The 23159-nt window shown below is 38.1% G+C and overlaps 4 protein-coding genes across 7 annotated transcripts; 1 reads left to right on the top strand and 3 right to left on the bottom strand.

The window, feature by feature from the left end:
* Positions 1 to 351: 351 nt before the first annotated feature.
* Positions 352 to 4764, bottom strand: mat2al (methionine adenosyltransferase II, alpha-like). The gene is made up of 9 exons (XM_063478028.1): positions 4387 to 4764; positions 3369 to 3446; positions 2852 to 2974; positions 2632 to 2744; positions 1708 to 1851; positions 1380 to 1598; positions 1104 to 1286; positions 850 to 983; positions 352 to 770 (listed from the first exon to the last, which is right to left on the bottom strand). The coding sequence occupies exons 1-9, from the start codon at positions 4460 to 4462 to the stop codon at positions 668 to 670; spliced, it is 1173 nt and encodes a 390-aa protein (XP_063334098.1). The 5' UTR covers positions 4463 to 4764; the 3' UTR covers positions 352 to 667.
* A 1940-nt stretch (positions 4765 to 6704) lies between these two features.
* On the top strand, positions 6705 to 9182 carry si:ch73-234b20.5 (uncharacterized protein LOC449923 homolog). 2 transcript variants are annotated; one of them, XM_063478031.1, is made up of 4 exons: positions 6705 to 6814; positions 7205 to 7244; positions 7624 to 7794; positions 8657 to 9182. In XM_063478031.1, exons 2-4 carry the CDS (start codon positions 7242 to 7244, stop codon positions 8792 to 8794), a joined length of 312 nt encoding a protein of 103 aa, XP_063334101.1. In that variant the 5' UTR covers positions 6705 to 6814; positions 7205 to 7241; the 3' UTR covers positions 8795 to 9182. The 2 variants fall into 2 exon arrangements, with proteins under 2 accessions (XP_063334101.1, XP_063334102.1); XM_063478032.1 differs by having other exon boundaries at positions 6707 to 6814; positions 7163 to 7244.
* hnrnpd (heterogeneous nuclear ribonucleoprotein D) lies at positions 9059 to 17546 on the bottom strand. Of its 3 annotated transcripts, XR_010094306.1 has the most exons (9): positions 17013 to 17546; positions 15402 to 15570; positions 14874 to 15035; positions 14624 to 14755; positions 11509 to 11605; positions 10979 to 11134; positions 10802 to 10895; positions 10352 to 10453; positions 9059 to 9547 (listed from the first exon to the last, which is right to left on the bottom strand). XR_010094306.1 is itself a non-coding variant. In XM_063478029.1 (8 exons), the coding sequence occupies exons 1-7, from the start codon at positions 17177 to 17179 to the stop codon at positions 10828 to 10830; spliced, it is 951 nt and encodes a 316-aa protein (XP_063334099.1). In that variant the 5' UTR covers positions 17180 to 17546; the 3' UTR covers positions 9059 to 10453; positions 10802 to 10827. The 3 variants fall into 3 exon arrangements, 2 of the variants coding, with proteins under 2 accessions (XP_063334099.1, XP_063334100.1); XM_063478029.1 differs by having other exon boundaries at positions 9059 to 10453; XM_063478030.1 differs by lacking the exon at positions 10352 to 10453 and having other exon boundaries at positions 17013 to 17545.
* Positions 17547 to 18239: 693 nt separating this feature from the next.
* On the bottom strand, positions 18240 to 22521 carry enoph1 (enolase-phosphatase 1). The gene is made up of 6 exons (XM_063480551.1): positions 22188 to 22521; positions 20619 to 20720; positions 20125 to 20327; positions 19802 to 19934; positions 19462 to 19585; positions 18240 to 19151 (listed from the first exon to the last, which is right to left on the bottom strand). Exons 1-6 carry the CDS (start codon positions 22269 to 22271, stop codon positions 19012 to 19014), a joined length of 786 nt encoding a protein of 261 aa, XP_063336621.1. The 5' UTR covers positions 22272 to 22521; the 3' UTR covers positions 18240 to 19011.
* Positions 22522 to 23159: the final 638 nt, after the last annotated feature.

A 23159-nucleotide genomic window follows, 5' to 3' on the forward strand; every position in this document is an offset into this window, starting at 1 on the left:
AGCTTCCTCTTACAGTCCAAAGACGTGCACATAGGTGTTAATGGGACTGTGAATGGCTGTCTCCCTATGTCGGGGATAAGTTCACCCAGAGTTGGGTAAGTGGAAAAAGTAGATGGATGTTCATGTCCACTTGGTAATAATGAATAATAATGCAAATAATGCATTATTCACTCTTTTTTCTAGAGTGAATATGCAGACTGGTTAGTATCTGTATATATTTGTGGGTGGTTACATGATACAGATCATACTTTATTGGTCACTCCATCTTTAAGTGCAGTGTGAAGAAGTATTTCAAATTAGTGTATTAGTGTTAAATGATATTATAATAAAAGTCTGTTTTTATTGCAGCCTTTTAATCAATAAATGTATAGTACAGATATAGATTCAGAATTTTGACAGTGTGTATAAAAGTGACAGTTATCTTCAGATGTTTTACAGTAACCATCATACAACAATACATCAATGTGTTTCTTTTTTCTAATTAAAAAAATAGTAATTAATCTTTGTTATAAAAGGTGGTGGCCACTGCTTTTGCAGTTTGAAGCCAGAAATGAGGAGACACTTAAACAGAGAGAAGACATTTAAACAGGTGAATTTAGACATTATTGATTATGTGACACTAAACGGACTTTACTAGGACACAACTAGAAAACACTCAACACTAAACTCAAAACACCAGAGTCTTCGGCTTTTCCCAAGGGAACTCCTTCCTGCCAAAATGACCGTAGCAGGCAGTGGCCTGGTAAATTGGCTTCTTCAATCCCAGCTCTCTGTAAAAGCGAAGTGCTACACTGTTAATAAAAGAATCTCTTATCTTTATCAGATGCAACTAGAACAAACTGCACATACTTCACAATCACTCCAGGCCTCAGATCAAAGTTCTTCTGTACGATCTGCAGCAGCTCGTCTTCGTCTCTGTTAGATGTGCCGTAGTGAAACACTGAGATGGAGAGTGGATGGCTCACACCAATAGCATAGGAGATCTTAAGAGCATGGCAGAGTGGACACCAATCATCACACGTTAGACACAAAAACAGTGACGCGAATAAACAGTGAAATACTTTCTTTACACTTTGATCCCCTTAATGCCATTCGATCGTCACCTGAACAAGAGCTCTCCTGCACAGTCCAGCCTTGACAAGTGACTTGGCTACCCAACGTGCTGCATAAGCTCCAGACCGATCTACTTTGGAATAGTCCTTTCCAGAGAAAGCCCCTCCTCCGTGCCCACCCCATCCTCCGTAGGTGTCCACTATGATTTTACGTCCTGTGAGTCCTGCATCTCCCTGTTGATGTATAAAAAATGTCAAAGGCATGTCATTCATGCCCTCACATCGGATGAAAATCACAATTTCCTCCAAGCTTTAGTCATTCCTAACCTGTGGACCCCCCATAAGGAATTTCCCACTCGGCAGCAGATGGTAGATGGTGTTATCATCCAGGTACTTGGCAGGAATGACAGCCTTCACCACCTTCTCCATCAGGTTGCATCTGATCTCCTCCAGGGTGATGTCAGGACTGTGCTGTACTGAGATCACCACAGTGTGGACACGCAGGGGCTCCATGGCTCCCATGTTGTCTCGATACTCCACGGTGACCTACAGAAGAGAAACCAAAAAGCGGAGAGGGTATAGTTTCATCCATAATATTAAAGGAAAAACACAAAAAAGATGAAGTGTGCAAGATTTTCCTTGTGAAAAAGCTTACCTGTGATTTGGAGTCTGGCTGTATCCAAGGACACTCTCCATTCCGCGACAGCTCCTTCATCCTGTAGTTTAGTTTATGAGCCAGAAGCAGGGTCAACGGCATGCACTCCTCAGTCTCATCCGTGGCATAGCCAAACATCAAGCCCTTAAGGGTGAAAGGCCAGTTACATAAAAGTTTGTATTTAAATCTTTAAATAGAAGTGATTGCAAATATTTACAAATTATGTCTCTGAAAAATATGAAATGTTTTGCAAATAAGTTGCTGTTTGGTTTGCCACTTGAATATCTCAACAAATAAGCTTACACAGTCATTCCAAGTAAATGAAACCCTGTAGTGAAGGTGATGCCTTGACCCTCTTTTTCCATATTTTTTACTTAGTGCTAAAAATCAAGTTTTTCAAACAGTCCTTCGGTGAATACACCATTTAAAAATTCTAAAGGGAGGCGAGGGAGTAGCACAAATCATCAGTTTATTCACGGTTTCTGAAAAACTGGAAATTCCTTGTGGTTACATGATACACACACACACACACACACACAAATATTAATCTCTTATGAATATTATAGCAAAAAAAAATGTAAATAATAATTTACTTAGGAAGAAATATTTCTACTTCATTAAAGAGATCAGAAACAGTAAGAGTTACACAAAAATATGTATGAAAGTTGTGATGTCGTTTCTTATGGGTAGTTTTCAGTATTTGAATGTCAAAAGAGTTACAATCAGAATTATGACTTTTTTCAATGTTTTCATCTTTAAATGACAAAATTGTTGATTTATGAATTTCCTATGCCTTTGCTGCTGAACCAAAAACATAAAAAAGGGTTAATGTGTTTATTATTGGCCTCCTAATCCTAGCCCCAACTCCAAGCATAAATCCAAAATACTTATTCAAACATGGTGGCTGAAAATCAAATACTGAACCTGGTCCCCTGCACCGATATCCTCCTGATCCCTGCCTTCGAACACACAGTCTGAGATCTCCGCACACTGCGGCTCCAGAGCCACTAGTACATTGCAGGTCTTGTAGTCAAAGCCTGCACATCACAGTTGAAAAAATATCAGCAACACTCTTTGACTCTGACTTTCTGAGTTTCAGTAAAATCACGTAATCAAAAGAATACCAATTTCATCCGTAGTTTACCTTTTGAGGAGTCATCATAGCCAATCTTCTTAATGGTGTTTCGCACGACTGTCTGGAGGTCTACCGTGGCTTTGGATGTTACTTCTCCAACTAGTAAAATCATGCCAGTCTTTGCCACACATTCTGTAAAAATTGAAACAAATACTGTGAGCGAGTCTCAGGGAGAGAGGAAGAAGATGGTTTGTTATCTGAAACTGCATTTATTTCGTCATCCAAGAGGCACCCAGAAGAAAAATGCTGACCTGAACTTTGATCTAAAAGGCAAACACTGTTTAATTATTAGTTACCAAATTAGCCTACCTTTGCAGCTACATTCAAAACTAACTGAACTTTATTCACTCTAAAGATCTGTTAGTACTATTAGTTCTGACACATCACGATCCATGCTCCAACTGCTTATCTCATCGTTCACATAACAATAGCAGATGATTTGGAATTTCTATGTTGAATTCCTGACGGAAATCTTACTAAATAGTGAAAATTTGATCACGGCAATCTAATAAAACTGGAAACTTACCACAGGCCACTTTAGAGTCAGGGTCTTGACTTAGGTACGAATCGAGCACAGCATCACTAATCTGATCACACATTTTATCTGTGAACACAAAATTAGTATGTAAAAAATTCTAATTGGGCAACAATAAAGTAAAGTGAAATAAAATAAATACATTCTGCAGATTTGTATTCAATTTGAATCCTGATATGTTGTAGAAGGATAATAATATATAAAATATAATAACAATGTTTATTTTTACTAAGCAATGTATTAAAGAAGTGTGGGCCAAAATTCCTCCACAATGATGAAAAATTAAGTCATACATTCAAGTCACTGCTAATAAAGGTGATTCTACAAGCTACTTAGTTTGCATCATGATTGTATACTTACTTACTCATACCAAGAAAACCACTTAACATATTTTCTAAAATGCTGAACTTTTCCAGTAAATAATTTTTTTTCTCCTCCCACCTTTTGAGATTATCATGCTTTCTTTTCTTTTTTTCAAAGATGTATAAAGTATTTTTAGTATTGAAGCTTCAATCTTGTTTAAATATTAAAACTATTTAAAAAAAAAAATTTTAAGTCACATTTCTGGCAATTTGCATATTTAATTTCAATTTTGGTTTAAATTATATTTCACGCTCTAGTGTTAGTTATCAAAAAAACGTCTTAATTATTTAAGGTTCTCCTTTTATACATATTTTTTTAATTTTAAATTTTGGATATAAAATTTAATTATTCTCCCGCAAAAATAAATTTTACAATATTTTAACATTCATAATCTCATTTAACGGAAATAACTGATGTGTTAATTGATCATCATAATTTGCCCCCCAATATCAGTTTTGGGTAAAATGATCTTCCATAGGTTGTGTAGTTTGCTAACATCACGGCTGTGGTAAGTGAGTTACAAGGACAGACAATGTATGTGTGCATGTCCAGACATGTCCAAGTGTCTCTGATACATCCATGTGTGAATGTCTAGCTGGACATTGTTCGTTACACAGTGAGACACGAGTACAGCACATTAGCCTACCGGAGTGTCCTTCTCCAACAGACTCGGACGTGAACAGGAAAGTCTTCCCGCTGCGGGTTCCGCTACTTGGGTTCATCTTCTGCTTGTCGACAGTCGCTGCAGAAAAGTTGAATTCAGCGGGTCAAAATGAAGCAAAGGGCAATCGTACCGATGTAGGTTTGTTTTATAAAGTGAAAGCAGCCTGTGATGTTCGCCGACGCCGATTATATAAAGCAATGATTAACTCTGAAGGTTGAAGATAACTGTGATTCAGAAAGCCACTGATGAAACCTTTCATCAGTAGTCGTGCAGGAAAACATGATAAATCAGCACACCGTAGAAGTCATTTCCGTTTCAGGATCTGCAAACAGCTGTAATGGCTGAAGAAGGAATGTTTACAAGCTCGGGCAGCCTCAAGATGGCACTGTTGGGACGCATTTTCTTTTTAGAATGAAGACTTTTCTAGAAAACACATTCCCAGCTTCTAAAATTATATGGAATATATTTAGACTGAGCCACTTAACAGGGCAGGGGCGGATCTACAGGTGCCCACCAGCTGAGCCTCCCGCCCCCCCTTACACTTTTATGTCCTTAAAAGTTACTTGTAAAAACTAACTGTTTTAACTTACCTACCTAAAAATCGGCTTTGTTTTCTTAGAAGAGATTATAATAGAATAAATCGTTTTAAAGTGTTTTTGTGGATATTTTGTTGACTCACTGACTACTTCACTGAAGAGACATGTGCGACACTGCCTAGACCTCTTTGCCCCCAATGTAAAGTTTTCTAGAGCCACGTTTTCTAGATTAATTGTTCATCATGTAATAATAAAACTACAGACAAAACCCTGGTTCTATAAAAGCATGCGCTCCAAAGAGAAATAAACAGAGGCAATTTACTCAAATCTCGTACTGTGTGTAACTCAACTAATTATGAATACTTGCTTGCATTGTGATTGTAGCTGGATAAGCCTATTAAGACCATGGATACAACTTTGTTTTTATTGCTTCATATAAAAGAAACATAATGTTTAGTGATGCAAAGACTTGTAATATTAGTTTCTTCTGTGATTTAGCTGTTCAGTATTCACTCTTTTAGCTCCTCTCTGGTGTTCTCCATCTGTCCACCAGATGCCATCAGACTTTGCTCCTCACCCAGTCACCTGATTCACTTATCTGCACTAACCCATGATCTGTAGCCACACCCATTCAGACACCTGCTTCCCTTTACCCCCTCAGTTTGCAGTCCTACCCATTACTTCATCTGGCAAGTAACCAACCTGTATCTGTCCTCTCCCTTTCAGCCTAAGGCTACCTTTTTTGTACCAGTGACTTCAAGCAAGCCAGCATTGATGCACACTTAAAGATTTGTCTTTATTATTTCCACTTCAGTAATCCACAGCTACTGTTAGTATTTGGCAAGCATTCTCCCTCCCAATGATCAGTTCCCACAACTCACACCCAGATCCTCTTTATTAGAGAAGTACATCCTGAGCTCAGTAAATAGAATTAATGGTTGAATGGCTTCAGTATTTTTGTGTGATTAATGCTTTATTTTTCTTTGACTGCTACACAATCTTCAGTTATTCCTTGTCCTTTCAGCAGAAAAATGACACACAAATGAACACATATGCACACAAACACTACTGTGTTGCACTGTGGGGGAAGAAAGCTGAAACAGCAAAAAAAAAAAAAACTGTAAATGAAGCACAATTTGGTGTGAAAAAAAGACGTACAAAACCTACACACATAACATATCCAGGTCCGCAGGCTAAACCACTGTGTTAATCTAACGGTTGTATTGTTAAAATAATGTTCAACTTGTATCCCATATTGCAGCTCTATTTCTGAATCACAAATAAATATAAACATATATATTTTTAATAGCTAAAAAGGTTTAAAGGGTATCTATTGCATTTTATATGAAATGGCTAAAGAGATAAACAAAGCTGCCAAAAGATATGCTGATTGGCAAGAAGCGATGCAGAATTACCTATGAGGAACATTATCGATGTTTCCATGACATATTCGACACCGAAGAAGATTTTAAAAGGCAAAGGCCATGCAAAAATTACCAGAAATAGATGAGATACATTGATGAGACAGCTTACAGACATTGGTAAATAGTGTGTCTTGTGACCTGTTTTATATAACATATTTTCAAAAGTTTTCTAGTAATTACATAAAAAGGGGCTAACCTGCACTAAACTGACGTTTGAATATGTTAGAATGAAGCATAATTTCACAATAGAACTTTGAAACTGTCATGTGTGGGCTGCTACACTGGTGAAATAACAAACTGCACAACACAGGATGAGGAAATGAAGTGGAGCAACCGAGTGAATACACCCCTTTATTGCCTTGCAAATATCCCTCTGCCGCAAACACAGAGTACTTTGCCCAGATATATCAGCTCAACACTGGCCTGCATTTACCACTCTGACAGCTGATGGTATGTAAACCAAACAGAACTAAAACCAGTAGATACTTATTTACCAGCTTAACTTCAATCTTCTTTGTCTGTAATAACTAAACAGGGTGGCTGTTTTTGCTCTTATGTAGTGATCATATAGCAGCCTAGTTCCTCAAAAGCAGGAAATGAAAGTACTGCATGTTCATGTTCGACTAAATTTAGTTCTCTCTGGTGATGGCGACTTGTTCTGGTAAAACAGTGAGACTTTGATTGAGGCAACTGTTAGTTAATAAGTAACTGTGAAGAGGTGCAACCTTCAGGAAACGCTTGTCCAGCTTTTGCTGTATGACCCGAAACACAGATCTCTATGTTTGTTTATTAAATTAGTTGGACTGAACTCGTCTGAAGATTTCCTTTTTTTGTTCGAAGCTGGGTTTTGCTGTTTTGACCAGGAAACAGTGCTGCTATGGTAAGTCGATGCTATTTTTAGACTATAACTTCATTTTTGCCTAATATACTGCTCTTTTATTGATGACTGAGGGTGACTTGATGTCAATCTTGACATTATTGAACATTCCCGTATCAAAATTTTGTAAGCAAAATTTACTTTGTGACAATGGTGCTCATCTGGCAGTAACACAGGCCTCGGTAAACTTACTGACACTTGACAGCACTTTTTCCTGTTAGCACAGTTGCAGGAAGTAAGGTTTGGTTCTTAGAAATAACGTATACAGGGACTGTAACACCGCCATTTGCGGCAGACCTGTAGTGGCATACACATGGTAGTAAATGTTTGGATAAGGGACCAACAGCACCAAAAGTGAATCAATTTCCACCATTTTTCACAGGCTGACGAACATTCTCAGCCACCTCCCGCTGTTGCGGCCGCTAAGCTTGACCAAGTGCAAGGTCAGGTAAATGAGGTTAAAGTTATTCTGACCGACAACATCAACAAAGTGCTGGAGAGAGGCGACAGATTAGATGATCTGATTGGCAAGACGGATGACCTGCAGGCGTCTGTAAGTATCTGATCGTGATAGTGGGGGGGAGCTTGAAGCCATTTTATCTTTTATCATATATGAAGAAATTATGTTTAACTGTGCTACAAAGCATATTTATGCTTTTTGTTCATGAAGTAAAGTTTTCAGATACTTTGAGTGTTTTCATGATTTTTGGGGATAGTATGGTATGTTTGTAACTAGGCGGGTTGAGATTTAAAAAGAAAAGAAAATCCTGCTCCTGATACATATAGTGATAATAAAATACATTATTAGACACTGAAGCAGTTTCCCAACCTTTACAGTTTGTTGTCTGATTAGGGAAACTTCCCTAGCAGTTTCCAGTTCCCCTATAAACCTTTGTTTTCTTTTGCTTTCATTTACAGACCAAATGGGTAAAATAACCCACACATTTCTATCCGTTTCAGCTATTCATCTATAAATTCCTTTTTTACCGCTCACCCACTTTTAAATGTTTTATTGTTACTTTTAGCTAGGATGTTTAAACAGTTATGCATTACTGCTGTCACCCCTTTAGTTTAGTATCCATTTCATCTCAATTATTTATATATGTATGGTAACTTGTTCTCACTAGATACTTAATATTTCAGTACTTCATGCACATTTACATCTTTGCAATACATGTAACCATCCTTGGGCAATAAAGATTCAGTTTGTTCTTCTAATATTTTAGGGTTCCTGTTTTAATTATCCATTCATCATTCTTCATCACTTTGTAATCACTCAATCAGAAACCCTCGTGTTCATCTCTAAAGCTTGCAAATGGTTTATGCTTTATAGGGCTTCTGGAGATTGCTCGTCTTTAAATGACGCATGTGCTTCCTCAAATATCAGGGTTTAATTTGGCAGTTTTTCTTTTCAGGCTGACTCATTCCAGAGAACATCCACGAGGGTGGCCAGAAAATACTGGTGGAAAAATATTAAAATGATGATCCTAATCGGTGTGATTGTGCTGATCATCATCATCCTCATCATCCTTGCTGCCACAAAAGTTATATAAATTCCATGTTTACCCACTCAAGGCTGAAAGCTACAAACATGGCGCTTACCGGCATTTGAATTGCTCTTGCAAGTGATCACTTCAGCTTAAGCAAAGACATGTAAATTCAAAGGGCTAATGATTGTTGATTATGTTATTTTGTGACAACAATGTGAAAAAGAAATTGAGGGCAGCAGAGATTGAAGTGATATCAAGTTAGCTGAAATACTTTAACACTCCAAATGTCTTACACGTGTGACATAAAACCACTCTATTAATGGAACAGAAATTCAAATGAGTGTTTATTTTTATTTGTTGCATTTCTTCATGTCCAATACACTGTATATATATTGTATGTTTATGACTGTCAAACTCTGTAATAACATATTTAATATATGACTGATGACTATGATAAAGATAATGAATTGTAATAACACATTTTGTTTCTTTGCTACCACATTACTGAATATGTGAGTGATTTGTTCCAACCAATGTTACATTTCAGTCATGGAATATATGAAGCAATTCACAAGTTAGCATTTGGACATAAGTACAAAAAACGAAGGGATGAGGAAAGCAAACCGATCAAACGTTGCAGCAATCCAAATAAATGCAAAACAATGAAATACTCAGTAGGTATAGGAGAAAATGTACTGTAGGTCACGGTGTTCTTCGATTACTGTCTTACAATTAGCTAAGTAATCTTTGCTGGATACCATCATCTCTCTGGCCAATGCTCCAACAGCGCACGGTAGACTTTCATCACTCTGAAACCTATGAAAAACAAACAACAATAAATCAGCTATAGACAAACAAAGAGGGTAAGATTGCAAAACAATAGGAATCCCCTGTGTTTATAATGTCCAATGTAATAAAAAAAAACTATAAGAAAAAAAAACCAAACTGATTATTTTAACATATTACATAAAAAGTTAGAAAGTTAAGCTAGAGATCTTGAAGTGCATTAAATTGAAGAAGTCAAAGCCAAAATACTAAATGGAAGAAATGTTCAGATTGGTCAAAAATACACATTAAAGAAAGCATTACATGCAAATTTTCTGGAGATGTAGTGACACTTTGATTCTTCTCATTTTACCAAAGGTTATAAGAGGAAAATTTGTTACAGGAAAATTAACAAAAGGAGGAGCCTTTTCCATCGCTGTGAGTAACACAAAACAGAACAATACATGTACACAAATTAAAGCACTTTATCCCCCAGCACAGTAGAGTCCAAATACGAACCAGGTTTTAGCTCATGGACTACTGGCTACAAGAGCTAAATAAAGAAACAAGCATTTTAATTAAGATTAGGGATGCATATATTAACATTAGGAACTGGAAAGTCCAGAGAAAGCTGTATGTATCCTTTAAAAAACAAAGTTATTTTTTCAGATTTATAATTATTACTTGTGGGGGAGTAAGGGCCTGTAAAAAATGACAATTACATATGTATATTTTACGTTTTACATTACAAACAATTGCAAAGAAATTAAAAAATGGAAAGAAAGATGACAAAGCTGGACGTGTCCCATATTGTTTAGTTTAGAAATGCTGATACAGGATGTTGGAAGACCATACCAAATGGCAGCATTCGAGAGCGTATGCTTCTCATACCCGGTCCGCATTGAGCGGGCCCTGAGAGTATCTGGGAGTCAGCTCATGGCCTGCAAGGAAGCTCCGCTGGCAGGTACAAACAAGGTATGTCAGAGTTAGGAGACAACATACTTCCTTCTGTTTCCTTGCACATCCTTAACTTTGGCATCCATTTACTGTAGTAGCAGTACATTACCTGTTAACTTTACAGTTTAAAAAAAAAAGAGAAGATGCAAAAGAGGCAGCAGAAGCCGGCTGTTAAAATAATCGCCACAAGAGCGTAGCCTCTATGTTACCACTACTGTAAAGCACTTGAGGGTGCTGAGAAAAAGAAATTTATGGAGGAAATTATGCATAATGTTACCAAACATCAAAGTAAATATAAAACTACTTTAAGTTTAAAAGAAAAAAAAGTATATATGTACTGTTACATACCTATTTCAAGAGGAGGGTTTCCCCTATTAATACGGCTTGTAACTGTTCGTGTGACCACCACGCCGTGGCGACTTGCCATAACCACCAGATTGATCTACACGTGTGAACAAAGTGGGAATTTCACACGTTTGTATTGTTTCAAAAGTAGAAAAAAACTGGCCGTAAAACTATACTCACTGTTGTAGTCACCATAGCCATAATAGTTGTTGTAACCAGAGTAATCATAGCCACCATATCCTCCATAGCCTTGATTACTGTAACCATAGTTGCCATAATTTCCATAGCCTTGATTCCAGTAGTTGCCATAACCCTGGTTCCAATTTTGATTTGGGCCTGAAATTAAAACAAAAACCAGACAGTAAGTTGACATAAACTGACCTCTGTTTCCAACTAAAAATGAAACAGTCCAACCTCATCTTCTATTATTAAATCAGACTGTGAGATTGAGAGCAGAATTAACTGCTAATTTTGTGATTTACATCCCAGAAATGTAAATCAGTTAAGAATTTTGTATGTGTGTGTTTTTAGTTTGTTTTTTTTTTATTACTGTTTTACCATCACATTTACATAACAAGTCTAACAGAGGAGAAAGCTTTGTTATCTTTAAGATCAGAAAACACTTTTTTGCACAATTTGTACAAGTAAGCTTTATAAATATCTTTACCTGCAAGAAGTTATGCAAAACCGTTACTGTAGTCTACACTCACCACCTCTTCCCCGAGACCTAGATGAATATCCTCCTCTGCCGCCCCAATACTGCTGCTGTTGGTACTGCTCCTTAGACATCGCCACTTTTATTTCACACTATAAGAAATTACCAGATTAAGTCAAATTAAGGTCCCATAATTCACCACTTTAAGACAAATTCACATTAGTCTCCCATGTTCGTACACATTTTATATGTATATATATATACACACACGTGTGTGTGTGTGTGTGTGTGTGTGTGTGTGTGGTTTTGAGCTCATTTCAATTACGTTCCAATTTCAGTGTCTGTAGCTTTAAATTAAATTAGGATTGGTTGTGCATCCGTCCCTTTAAAGAAGGGTCTGTGAGTGACAGTTAGAAGCAGCCAATAGGAGCAGCCCAGCTCATTTAGTAGCCTATACTGCTGTCAAAACAGACCAGAATGAGACACTCTGTAGCTTCCAACTTTCTCCCTGCGCACCACTCTTACTTCTACTTCTAAATTCTCTGCACGATCTTTGTTTTTTCACATATGTAAATGCAAAGTTTGTCCAACAAGGTGCTGCAGTTACAAAAATCTAAATTTCATTGGTGGAGAGCAGCCTCTTGGTAAACAGCTCTCCGTTAGTAATGGACCACATTAAAGTCAATGTTTCAAAGTAGTTCTCTTGTCTGACAACGGAAACCAAAATATATACCCATGAGTGCACAGTTATTGTAAATTTGAATGAGTACAGAGATTAGAAAAGAAGCAAACAGATGTAAATGCTAACAGAAAGCCAGATAAGTTTAAGTGCACTGAAGCATATAAAGTAACACCCACACAGTACTTTTTAAAAGGTTACTAATCTGTCTGTAAAAATTCCACAAAGTCACTGTCATTCCTCAGCATTTGTTTTTCCCCAGAGATTTGACACGCAATCTGTGTATACAGTCAAAGCTAACAATTATGTTAGCCACATTATCTACATTTGAAAAGAACAGGGATGCTTTAGTTGCTGTCACGTAGCCCTTTATGATATTTTACCAGAGAAGTTCTCTTTTTAAAGCCACTTGACTTTTACTGACAAAAATCCCGCTACCCTACACTGGAGAACAGGATGCTGCTGTGTGGCTCTGGTATTTAACACCTTAGTTTGATTCATAATTATCATGTTAAAACACCAAAGTCACACAAACGAACCTTTTGATGCAGCAGTAAAGCAACAGGTTGCTTTGTGATAGAAAATTTATAAGTGGAATCTGGCTGCTTTGATAAGACAATGAGAGTGGCCTCAGTTCAGGTAAACTAACAGGTTTTTTTTTAAATTAATGTATTAATAATTCATTTATTTATTTGTAGTAGAGACAAGACGGTAGGGAGAGACTGAGTGAGAGAAGACATACAGCTTTTCAACATATGCAGGGCTCTAGAGTGCGACCAATTTGGTCGCAAATGCGACCAAATTTTTCCGTGGTGCGACTAAAGAAAAACATTTGGTCGCACCGGTGCGACCAACTGTTACCAACACTTGGTCGCACCTGTTTGGGTAACAAAAAAAAAATCTCTGCAACTCCGTGTGGTCAACAACAGACACACATTATGCCCCTATCGTGGACTAAACCAATCAGAGATAGTCAGGGGCGGGACCTCTCTGATTGGCCGTGGTCCAGTGGAAAGTGCAGGTAGAAGAGGGAGGTGAGTAGCTTTAATAAGGCGATATCAATTCATTAACGGATTCCACACAAAGACGTAAACACAGAGCGACCCGACGCATCAGAATCAGCTTTGTCTTTCTCGGCTTTCTCACCGGACGGCCCGCAGACGGACACACTGTCGGAGCTTAGCGATTCTGATGCGTCGGGTCGCTCTGTGTTTACGTCTTTTTGCGCTGATTCTGAGCTGCAGGTTTTGTCTCTCCAACCAAAATTCGCCGAGCCAAAAAGAAGCAGCAAACTGCGCTTCACATTTGATCAATGTCGTCATGAATTCCCTCTGACTTTTGCTGTTTTGCTTCCCCACGATAAAAATTACACTTCCTACACAGCTCCCTGTGTGTACTTCAAGAACAGTTTCCCGTCTCAAATCTGTTTTCTGGATTATTCATTCGCTTATTACCCACCAGTCTACCGTTGTTTACAGCGCTGTCTTTTTCTTTTTTCATGTAAATGACGTCCGACAAGAAAGCCTAATTTCTGCTGTTCAATACTGAAGAAATTTAAACTTCTTAAAATTATGCAAAATTGCAGAATATTGCAGAATATTTTTAAGGTTATCTGTTATAAAAAGCCAGACCAGGAAAATCTCCTTCATGTTTTTCTGTGTTTTATTGTCAGTTACTTTGACACAAAGGCATCTACTGTGATGTTCACAATTCTGATGAAGTCTCACAAGTGTCAGTACTGATAAATGATCAGAATTATAATATTTCTGACTGTCTGAGGCTAAATTGAATCGAATCAGGACTTTGAGAACCGGAATCGAATGGATTATAGAAATCAGTGATGATACCCAGCTCTAGTGAGCAGCCTAGGCCTGACAGAAGTGGATGTAGCTGTGGGTAATAAGAAAAGATGAAAAGAACTATTGATAACTTTTGTGTTAAGTTAAGGCCTGATCTGTCTGAAATTCATAGCCAGCTCTGACATGGTGCCATCAATCTTTGAATGCTGAAAAAGCAGCAGTGTATCCAGAAAACACACTTCATGCTGCAATAAATGCACTGCCCAAGTGTCCCCTCTCCCCACTGCCTTTCAGCAGCAGGCAGCAGCAAACAGGTCGTCAGGCCAAGATGATGATTAAGTTTAACATTTTCTACAATATTGACAAAGCACTTTAAGCACAAGATTGTTAGTTAATAATTTAGAAATGAATATTGTCTGTATGGACTTCCCCCCAAAGAAGGTGCACATGTAAAACTGCGGTGTTAAGCGAAGCGGTTGAAAAATTTGAGTGCGCCTAACTTTTGTGCCGGTACGCCTAACTTTTGTGCCGGTACGCCTAAATTTTTTAAGTTAGGCGTACCGGTGCGCCCATGTCAAAAAGTTAGTCTAGAGCCCTGATATGCATTGCAGACTTTTTTCTACATATAAAAAGGGGGGAAATTCTGAAAAATAAAAACACATAATATAGGACCTAAAAGAAAAGGACTGTACCTTGCTTAATCCAATATTGTGGTACTTTTTCTCCATGATCTTCTTTACTGGCTCCTCCTCCTTGAATGTGATGAAACAGAAGCCTCTCCTTTTGTTTGTTTTGTTCTCCATGGGAAGCTCAACAGACTCCACCTGTTCACATTAAGACATAATTTAATGGGCAAATAGGAGTCCTGCAGAGCCAGACAGAACAAGTGGGGAAAAAGATCAGGAGATTTAAAACAAAATCTAATTTTCATAAGTCACACACCTCTCCAAAGGCACCAAAATACTCTCTGACTTTCTCTTCAGGAGTGTCCGGAGAGAGGCCACCAACAAAGATCTTCTTTACTGGCTCCTTGCTCTTCATGGCCTTGGCTTTTTTGGGGTCAATGACCTTCCCATTAAGTTTATGTTCTTTCTGTGAGGCAACCTGTAAAGCAATATAAACCATTGACAAAAATGTACGTACGTGAATATTTCATCTTTCATCTTGATTTAGCAGAACAGATGCTTGATTGTTTGGGCATCATTGAGACCAAACTTTTATTACAGGTTTTATCCATAAACTGTGCAGTTCTGTAGTTACATTCATTCTAATTTAAGTCTATATGACAAAAAAGGCCAAAAATGAAAATTTTCAGCTAATCAACAAATAAAACTGAAAAAAAAAAAAAAAAAAAAACACCCACACAGACATGGAGCTGCACAATCACAGCAAGTTCATGTCTGTTAGAAAAAGCAAATTCACTGATAATTAAAAAAAAACACACTTCCACTTATGGGAATAGGATAATACCTTATCAACACTTTCAGGTTCTTTGAAGAGCACAAACCCAAAACCCCTTGACCGTCCAGTCATGGGGTCCAGCTTTAACGTGCAGTCTACCACTTCCCCAAACTTTGAAAAGTAATCTTTCAGGTCCTTCTTAGTCGTGTCCCAGCTGAGGCCTCCAACAAACATCTTCCTGTTGACAAATCACACAAAAATAAGCAGGTGGTGTCTATGTGTGGAGACGACTTTATAAGATATCTATGCAAGCTTCTTTAAACAGCTGGGCTGCTAAAGGTCCCCTCATTTGCTACAAGCAATCTATGTAACTTGCTTAGTAAGTAATTTATCATCAATTTACATCCGGACAATACAATATCAAACACAGCAGATCCTCCATTCATTAGGTGACTAATGAGGACCTGATTTCATCTTTTATGTGCAACCAAAGTGTGAACACATACAAGGGTTTTTCCTAGCTCAAAATGGGCCTTCACATATAAACATGTTTTGTCCATTTTAAAATAGGGCAAAGAATCTGTTACCTTTCTTAACAGAAGCCTGTTAACATCTTTCTGTTGTTTGTGACCATTTGATAAAGAGAAATGTATTTATTCTTGAGTAAATTCAACTATAATCATAAAACGGGGGGTAATTGTTTTGTTATTTTAAAGTGATGGTGATTTTTAAATGGTGGAAGTCCGAAACCCCTTTCTATATCAGAATCAGTCAATCACTTTATTGCAAGGAAAACCATGCCTATAAATCCACCAGTGAAGTAATGTAGACCTGCAACCAACCAGTGCAGTGTTATTATCAAGAAAGATGGTTTTGTTTACAACTGCAGTGATAAAATGTTAAGATATTCCCTAAATTAAACCTGTTCTAATTCTTTTTAATTAAGGGATTCAGTGACCAGGGTGCTATAAAAGCACTGTGACTCACAGCTGATGGCGATATATATATTTTGTAAGTCTTGTGACTTTATTTTGGGTTTTATTTCCCACCTTTTCTAAAAAGGAAAACAAAAATCCTGCACTGTAATGTATGCTCTTCATACAATTTTGGAACCATGAGCTTCACTGATGATTGATATTGCCAACACTTAAACATCTGCTAATTATTAGCCAATATCAATGAATAGTAACCTAATGCAATCTTCTTTTTGCTGCTCCCACTGGGCGTCGCTAAAACGGATAATCTGCCTATACTTCACCCTATTCTTTGCATCATTTTCTGTCACACCACAGGACAATAACAAACCAATACTCCGTATATGCATCCATACTTTGATTTTCTGAACAACTGGCAAAGCTGTTTTTCTTAACAGAAAACTGAAAATAATAACAAACATTCAAAAGTAAATGATATTCGCAAATATCACTTATTTTAGTCTAACATTTCCTTTTAAAACCCAAGCTTTTAAAATAGCAAACCGGTAACACTCAAACACCTCGGAAATCGTTGTAGTGTAATGTTTAGTTTATGAATGCTTGTTAAAATAATCACCCCTCCCAATGAATAAAGTAGTACCCAACAATAACAATGCCAGGTCCTGCAAAAATCCGGTCCTGCAGCTACAGCATCTTTTTTATCAACAGTGAACCTGAGTCTATCCACCCTTCATCATCACCATACCCTTCATCCTCCTCGTTTTTACTGGCGTCGATCCTTGATCCTTCGGCCTCGCCCCCCATAAGGCCACAGTCCCCCGCTGCTGACATCGGGTCGTCACTGTTCGCCTCTCCATCCTCCTCCATTCTCATCATGTTCGGGTCGTCGCTTAATTCATAATCATCCGACATGTTTCGGCTTTTTCTGGAACAAGTATTAAACTAAAGCTTCACCCCTAAAGGGCTCTGAAATCAAAGCTACGTCAGATATCTCTGCTGGAGCTAAGCTAACTCTCTGGCTTCTGTCAGCTAACTGATGACAGGCTAGTCGCTGGCTAATATTTTGATATCATATGCTGTTAAATAAAATGTCTGTCGCTAGTTAGAACAAGCGAACTGGTTAGGTTACGTGAATCCAATGTGGGGTTAGTATGAATTTGAGAAAACACCGCTCGATATGAAAAAAAATTAGGTTGAAGTTACGATAATATTGAGAGGTGACTTATGAGCGTCGCTTTGTTTTCGTCGCCGTCATTTCTTCTTCGTCGGTTAAAAACGGCTGTCAAACCGACGTGAAAGCTAGACCGCGCCCCCTTCTTTATGTAACAAATAGTACATTTTCGGCTTAATTTCCTCTTTTTTGTAGAGCAGTTTGCAAAATACAGATGAAAAAGAGGAAATAATTGAGGCAAAAATAAGGAACAGAGCAAACCAAAAAGCATAATACTAAAGTAGAATTATGTAAAAGACATTTTTCAGTTAGTAATTGATACTCTGAACAAATCCTTGGTCAATAATACACCAAAGACAAAAAGTAGATTGATCATGATGGATGAATCAAAAAACCAACCCACCCATCAGCATGTTAAAGAATATTATAAGATGCAGAATCTAACAGTCCTAAAATTTAATTTCATGACTGCAGTACTGTGCAAAAGTCTCACCCCTCATTTATTTATATTTTTCTTCCAAGGAGCCAGACTTTTGTCATTTTTTAAGTAATCTTGAGCAAAAATTCAAGGTTTTCTGAAGACGCATGTTTCTGGCGCTTGTTAAAATCACTTACCTATTGGGACGAACCAGTGTTGACACAAGCTACTTATCAAAGCACCAATTTTAAATTGCACCTTTAAGGGGTTTTTTGTTTTCCTTTCTTTTTTGTGGTTTAGCCATTTGTGATCCTTACTGTTCAATTTGGAAGCACTTTTTAAAAACAGTTTGGACTGAAGAAGAAGAAGACAGGCTTCTGGGGGAGACAAGGCATTTATTAGAAGTCCATTTCCTGAATAATACCAACAATGTTTCACACAAAGTCTGGCAATGTTTCAGTATTTTCACTTCCCAAGATCAACATTACAAATGAACAACAAGTATGGCACATTTAAATAGACACCATTCACCTGTGAGGGGATTAATTAAGACATTCAAACAAAGTTTCAAATGAAGACTCTCATTCTGCTGAGTGCATCTATACTGTAATTATACTTTCTAAAACGAGACAGTTCACTCACTGTACAGGACTTCATACGTCTGCGACACATTTGTTTGGGTAGAGGGGAAGGAAAATGGTACATGAACATTTACAAAATGGTTAAGAAATACAGTTCACGCATATACATTTGGAGAGTGGCAGTCAAATACAGTTCATCTAAAAGGTAAAAAGCTAGTCTCACATGTCATGTGCCGTTTCCTTCAGGCTTGTAAATGTAAAGCAACAGCTTCCCATTCAATCAAATGGTCCAATGACATTGACGTCCCATTTATGTTCCTATAATGCTTGGTGCATCCGTTTCTACTCATGAGAAAAGCATCCTGAAAGAACTGGATAGTGAGCCACCTTTAAAGACTGGAATTTCATGATCAGCCCCATTGATTGCCAGCAGTCCCAGCAGCATCGCCAGTCCCTCGTCACCCATCAATGTGGAAGAAAAAAAAACAAAACAATAAAACACTAGAATTGCAAAAAAGGTGGGGGCAAATAAAAGAGGAGAGGTCATCACGAAGTCATCCTTCTACGCTCTTTGTTAAGCATGTCCTGTAAGCTGAAGTTGGCTAAAGGAGGTAATGAGGTTATAATGGGCCCTCTCCTCATCTGTCAGCTCCATGTTTCCAGGCCTGACCACCACCACAACATTAATGCCGGCTTCTTCTGCAGCTTTGGCCTCTGCAATGACAAATGCAGTCACGTTAAAAAAGAAAGTACACTGTTTTTTGCCCTTAACAGAATATTATTATCAAGATGTGACAATAAACAAAAGTGGCCAATAGGAGTCTCTTTGAAGACGGGTGTCAGACGGATTCAAAACCTCAACACAAAATGACTATTTTGAACATTTCAGTGTTTCACAAAGCCTCACTTTGCCGATCACTGCCTTTGTCCCACCGATCTATTCATCCTGGTAGTCTTTATGTTATCTTACTAGCAGACAAACACCAGACCAAACGGAGAATATTATCATTGCTAACATACTTACCCCGGGTGACGTCTGTCAGGAATGTGATTTCCTCAGGCTGACAGCCAATCCTCTCTGCAATTCTCTCATAGCTCTTTGCGTCCACTTTAGCCCCTATACTGGTGTCAAAGTGACCGTCAAATAACTGAAAAGAAAAAAATCAAACCATCAGATTGGACAATATCAAAAACATAAACAACAAGAGCTTACAATTTGTTTTAGCCATTAACAGCCCCTCCAATACAAAAATTTTACCTTCTTATAAAAAAAAATTGAATAAACAAAATTAAATAAAAATAAAAATAGAAACTATGTGCAAGCAAAGGTTGTGTTTGCACTAAAGTAGGAGAGGGGAACAAACTTCTAGAAGATCTCCTTCAACAGAGTATCCAAATAGAAGTTTCTGTGCCTCCACGCTTCCAGAGGAGTAGATGTAGACTTTCAGGCCACGTGCTCTCCATGTTCTGATGGATGGAACTACATCCTGATAGACCCTGGTTTTAAAAAGGGATGGAAAAAAAACAGCAGCTTATTATTATTTTTATTATTAGGGTTTGTTTGTTTGTTTGGTTTTTTTTTGGGGGGGGGGGATCTCTACTTCTGACAAACAAGCCAAATTATGACCCAAACCTGAGTAGAGCGTATATGAATTTTAAAAGTGAGGAAAATGATCAGTGTACTTACTCGCCTTTGATTCTCCCAGATGCATAAGCTGCCCTCCACATGTGACCCTGAAACTGTTTGAGCGCTGTGGACTTCCTGTCTGCCGCCATCTGCCACAGAACATTTTCTACTACTTCCCTAATGGCCTTCTCCTCATCTGTGTGAACTGTCTGGTCCACAGTGTGCACAGGACACGCCCGGTTCTGTTTCATGTCCTCTTCAATCTGCCGTGACAGTCAACCTTTTATTAAAAGAGCACTAAGGCATGTTCCCTGGTTTACTTGGTGGATTAAAACAGGTATGACAATATTCATTAAAAAAAAAGACAAGCAATTCAGAAAATAAAGGATAGAAGCTGAATATGTAAGAATTCTTCAGTACCCAAATAAAAGTTTTCCCTCCTTTGTTCACTAGCTGCTGATAAATAACAAACTGCATTCCTGCCAGGCTGAGTAACAGCCTGGATTTCATTCTTCCAGTAGGGAATCACACTTAAAAACATGTTTGCCAGCTACCTGTTTCTTTAGTAGATGAACATCTTGTTTGCACTCGTCTTCTTCCCAGTGAGTGGACAGGTAATCCTCAAGATGCTCTTTGATGTACGGAAAAAGGATATCCTAGAAATGAAAATATGGACACGTGACAGCAAAAATAAATAAATAAATAAAACATAAAACCCACACTAGAGCCTGAGTGATTTGTCAGCAGACCGATAGTACCTATCTGCCAATCTGTATTTATAGCAGCCAATAAATTTAAATTTTAATAACAGAAACTACAGAAGAGATGGGAGAAACATCCTTCAACCAGAGTTGATGTCCATAGTTTGTCCACCAGGGGGCACTCTGCAACTTCCCTGATGGCATTAAAAGACTTGCAATGCAACAAACAGCAACCAGCTGATCTGAGCAGTCAGGCAGCATACATGAGTAAATGAAAAACAACATACAACAAACGTTAGAGAAATATGATTGTTTCCCGTGTTGGAAAGCCGATGAACTTGGAAATGGGATTGTTAAATCACCATATATCGGTTAGGCTCTAATTCAGTCTCTCTAGTTGGAAAATACCAACAGAACAATGTTTATTGATTCCTGTTTTAAAAGCCTTTTCCTTCATTTATGGTACAGCTGTTTGCACAGACATTTGCCTACCCAGAGAGGAGTTTTTTAACCTACGCAAATGTGGTTCAATGTAGTTCTTGAAAAACCTAACAGTGTGTAGCTCAATGTTGATGAGCATTGTGAATGGTGACTGGTAAACCAGTGGGTCACAACATGGTCAGGAGCAACAGGAGACTTCACCAGGCATGGGAGATGTGTGAAAACACAAAGATTTAAGTGAAGAAGAAAAAAAAAGTCAAATACAGAGGACACTTTATACTGGTTTTAACATTTGGTCTTAACTTCATGCTGAAGGACCAACAACAGCACAAGCAAGAGTAGCACACAGACTGGTACATACTTTGGACACTACCTCCATTTGACAACACACAGATAGTGTATGGACAGTGGACAGACAGTGTGGACTGTCTGCAGGTAGACGGACTGTCCATACCTGCCCCACTGACTGCCAACACGCTGCCACCGCTGAACCATAATAAACTGTCATGTTTCTTCACGCCGTGTGGAATGATCTAGAGCGGGAATTGACCTCTACATCACTGACTTCCAACAGCTGCATACTTCGTGACGCTAAACAGTAATTAGAAAACTGGCCTGACTTCACATGTCTATGCCTATTTCTAACGCACTTCCGTATTCTAAGACACAAAGCAAAGAGGCTTCCATAAAAGTAAAAACATTACATGAAACTGCTAATTACAACACTTCTTGTGTGACATGAACGCAGCGTTAGGTGTGTTCGTTGTCAAACGGTATTTCTGGTTATATAAAGCAAATATGGACGAAACAAAAGGACAAAAGCAGACAGTTGTAGAAGCAAATCAATAAAATTGCATTACATTCAGGAGATAGAGAGACCCTGTGAAGTTTTGTTGGTTTAGATGTGTGCTACCGGTGACAGGCAGCTGTTAGCATAGCCGCACAACCGTGCAGACTTCGTTTGCATTTCACGCTGCTTACCTTCACAAATGTAATCGGTGTGGTGGTGCCTTCAATGTCGAGCAGCAGGGCACTACTGCAGGCAGGAATAGAAACAGTGGCCATTTTTACTGGGTGAGTCTGCAACTGCTCTTGTTAGCTGACGTTAGCTTACTAATTAGCAGCACCGCGGTGGAAGAACCAGGCTGTACCCGGTCCTCGCTGTTTTTACAAGACTAACAGATCAAGCAGACTACAGATTATGCACGCGCTAACAAATTTATCTGGTGGTAAGCCACTAACTAGCAATCACTTCACAGCTAACACACAGGGCAGTAATATGCACACATGGCCAACTCCGTCAGTTCAGACTCCACGCCAGTAGGCGGCGGTACCTTAATAATGAACAACAAGTAAAACAACAATAAGAATTTGTTTAAAACGTTATTTAAAATCGATATTCCAACACTCACTTTACTTGTCTGTGCCATTTTATTAATTGAAAGCATGTTTTGCATTTGGTATTATTTATTGGTTAACATTTATGTCAGTATACAGAAATGTGCGAAGACAACAGGGGGCTATTTTATATGAAAGTGTTTTATTTGTCCTACAACAGCAATACTGAAACTATGCCAGTGCAACACTGTAATGCAGAGGTAGTAGTATAAGGTACACCTGTTAACTGATCATTAACACAAATATCTAATTAGCCAAGTAAGTAAAGTAAAATTTTATTTGTATACCCCCTTTCAAGATAAAAATTACAGGGCTATAAAAGGGCTATCTTAAATAAACCAAACATGAGTGAACGAAGGTGAATACGTCTGCACAGAGCTGATGAGCTGATTTTAAGTCTCTATGAAACTTTTCAACTCATATACACTTTCACCAGTCTTATAAATAAATACTGTGATGGTGGTCTTGAGTTTGACATGTAATGAATCAGCTATTATTGTAATGTTTTAATGTAGTTAGTACTGTAAAACTAAAATAGGGCTTGTTGTACATTTT

The sequence above is a fragment of the Pelmatolapia mariae genome, linkage group LG7 (genome assembly GCF_036321145.2).
Source record: "Pelmatolapia mariae isolate MD_Pm_ZW linkage group LG7, Pm_UMD_F_2, whole genome shotgun sequence".
NCBI lineage: Eukaryota > Metazoa > Chordata > Actinopteri > Cichliformes > Cichlidae > Pelmatolapia > Pelmatolapia mariae.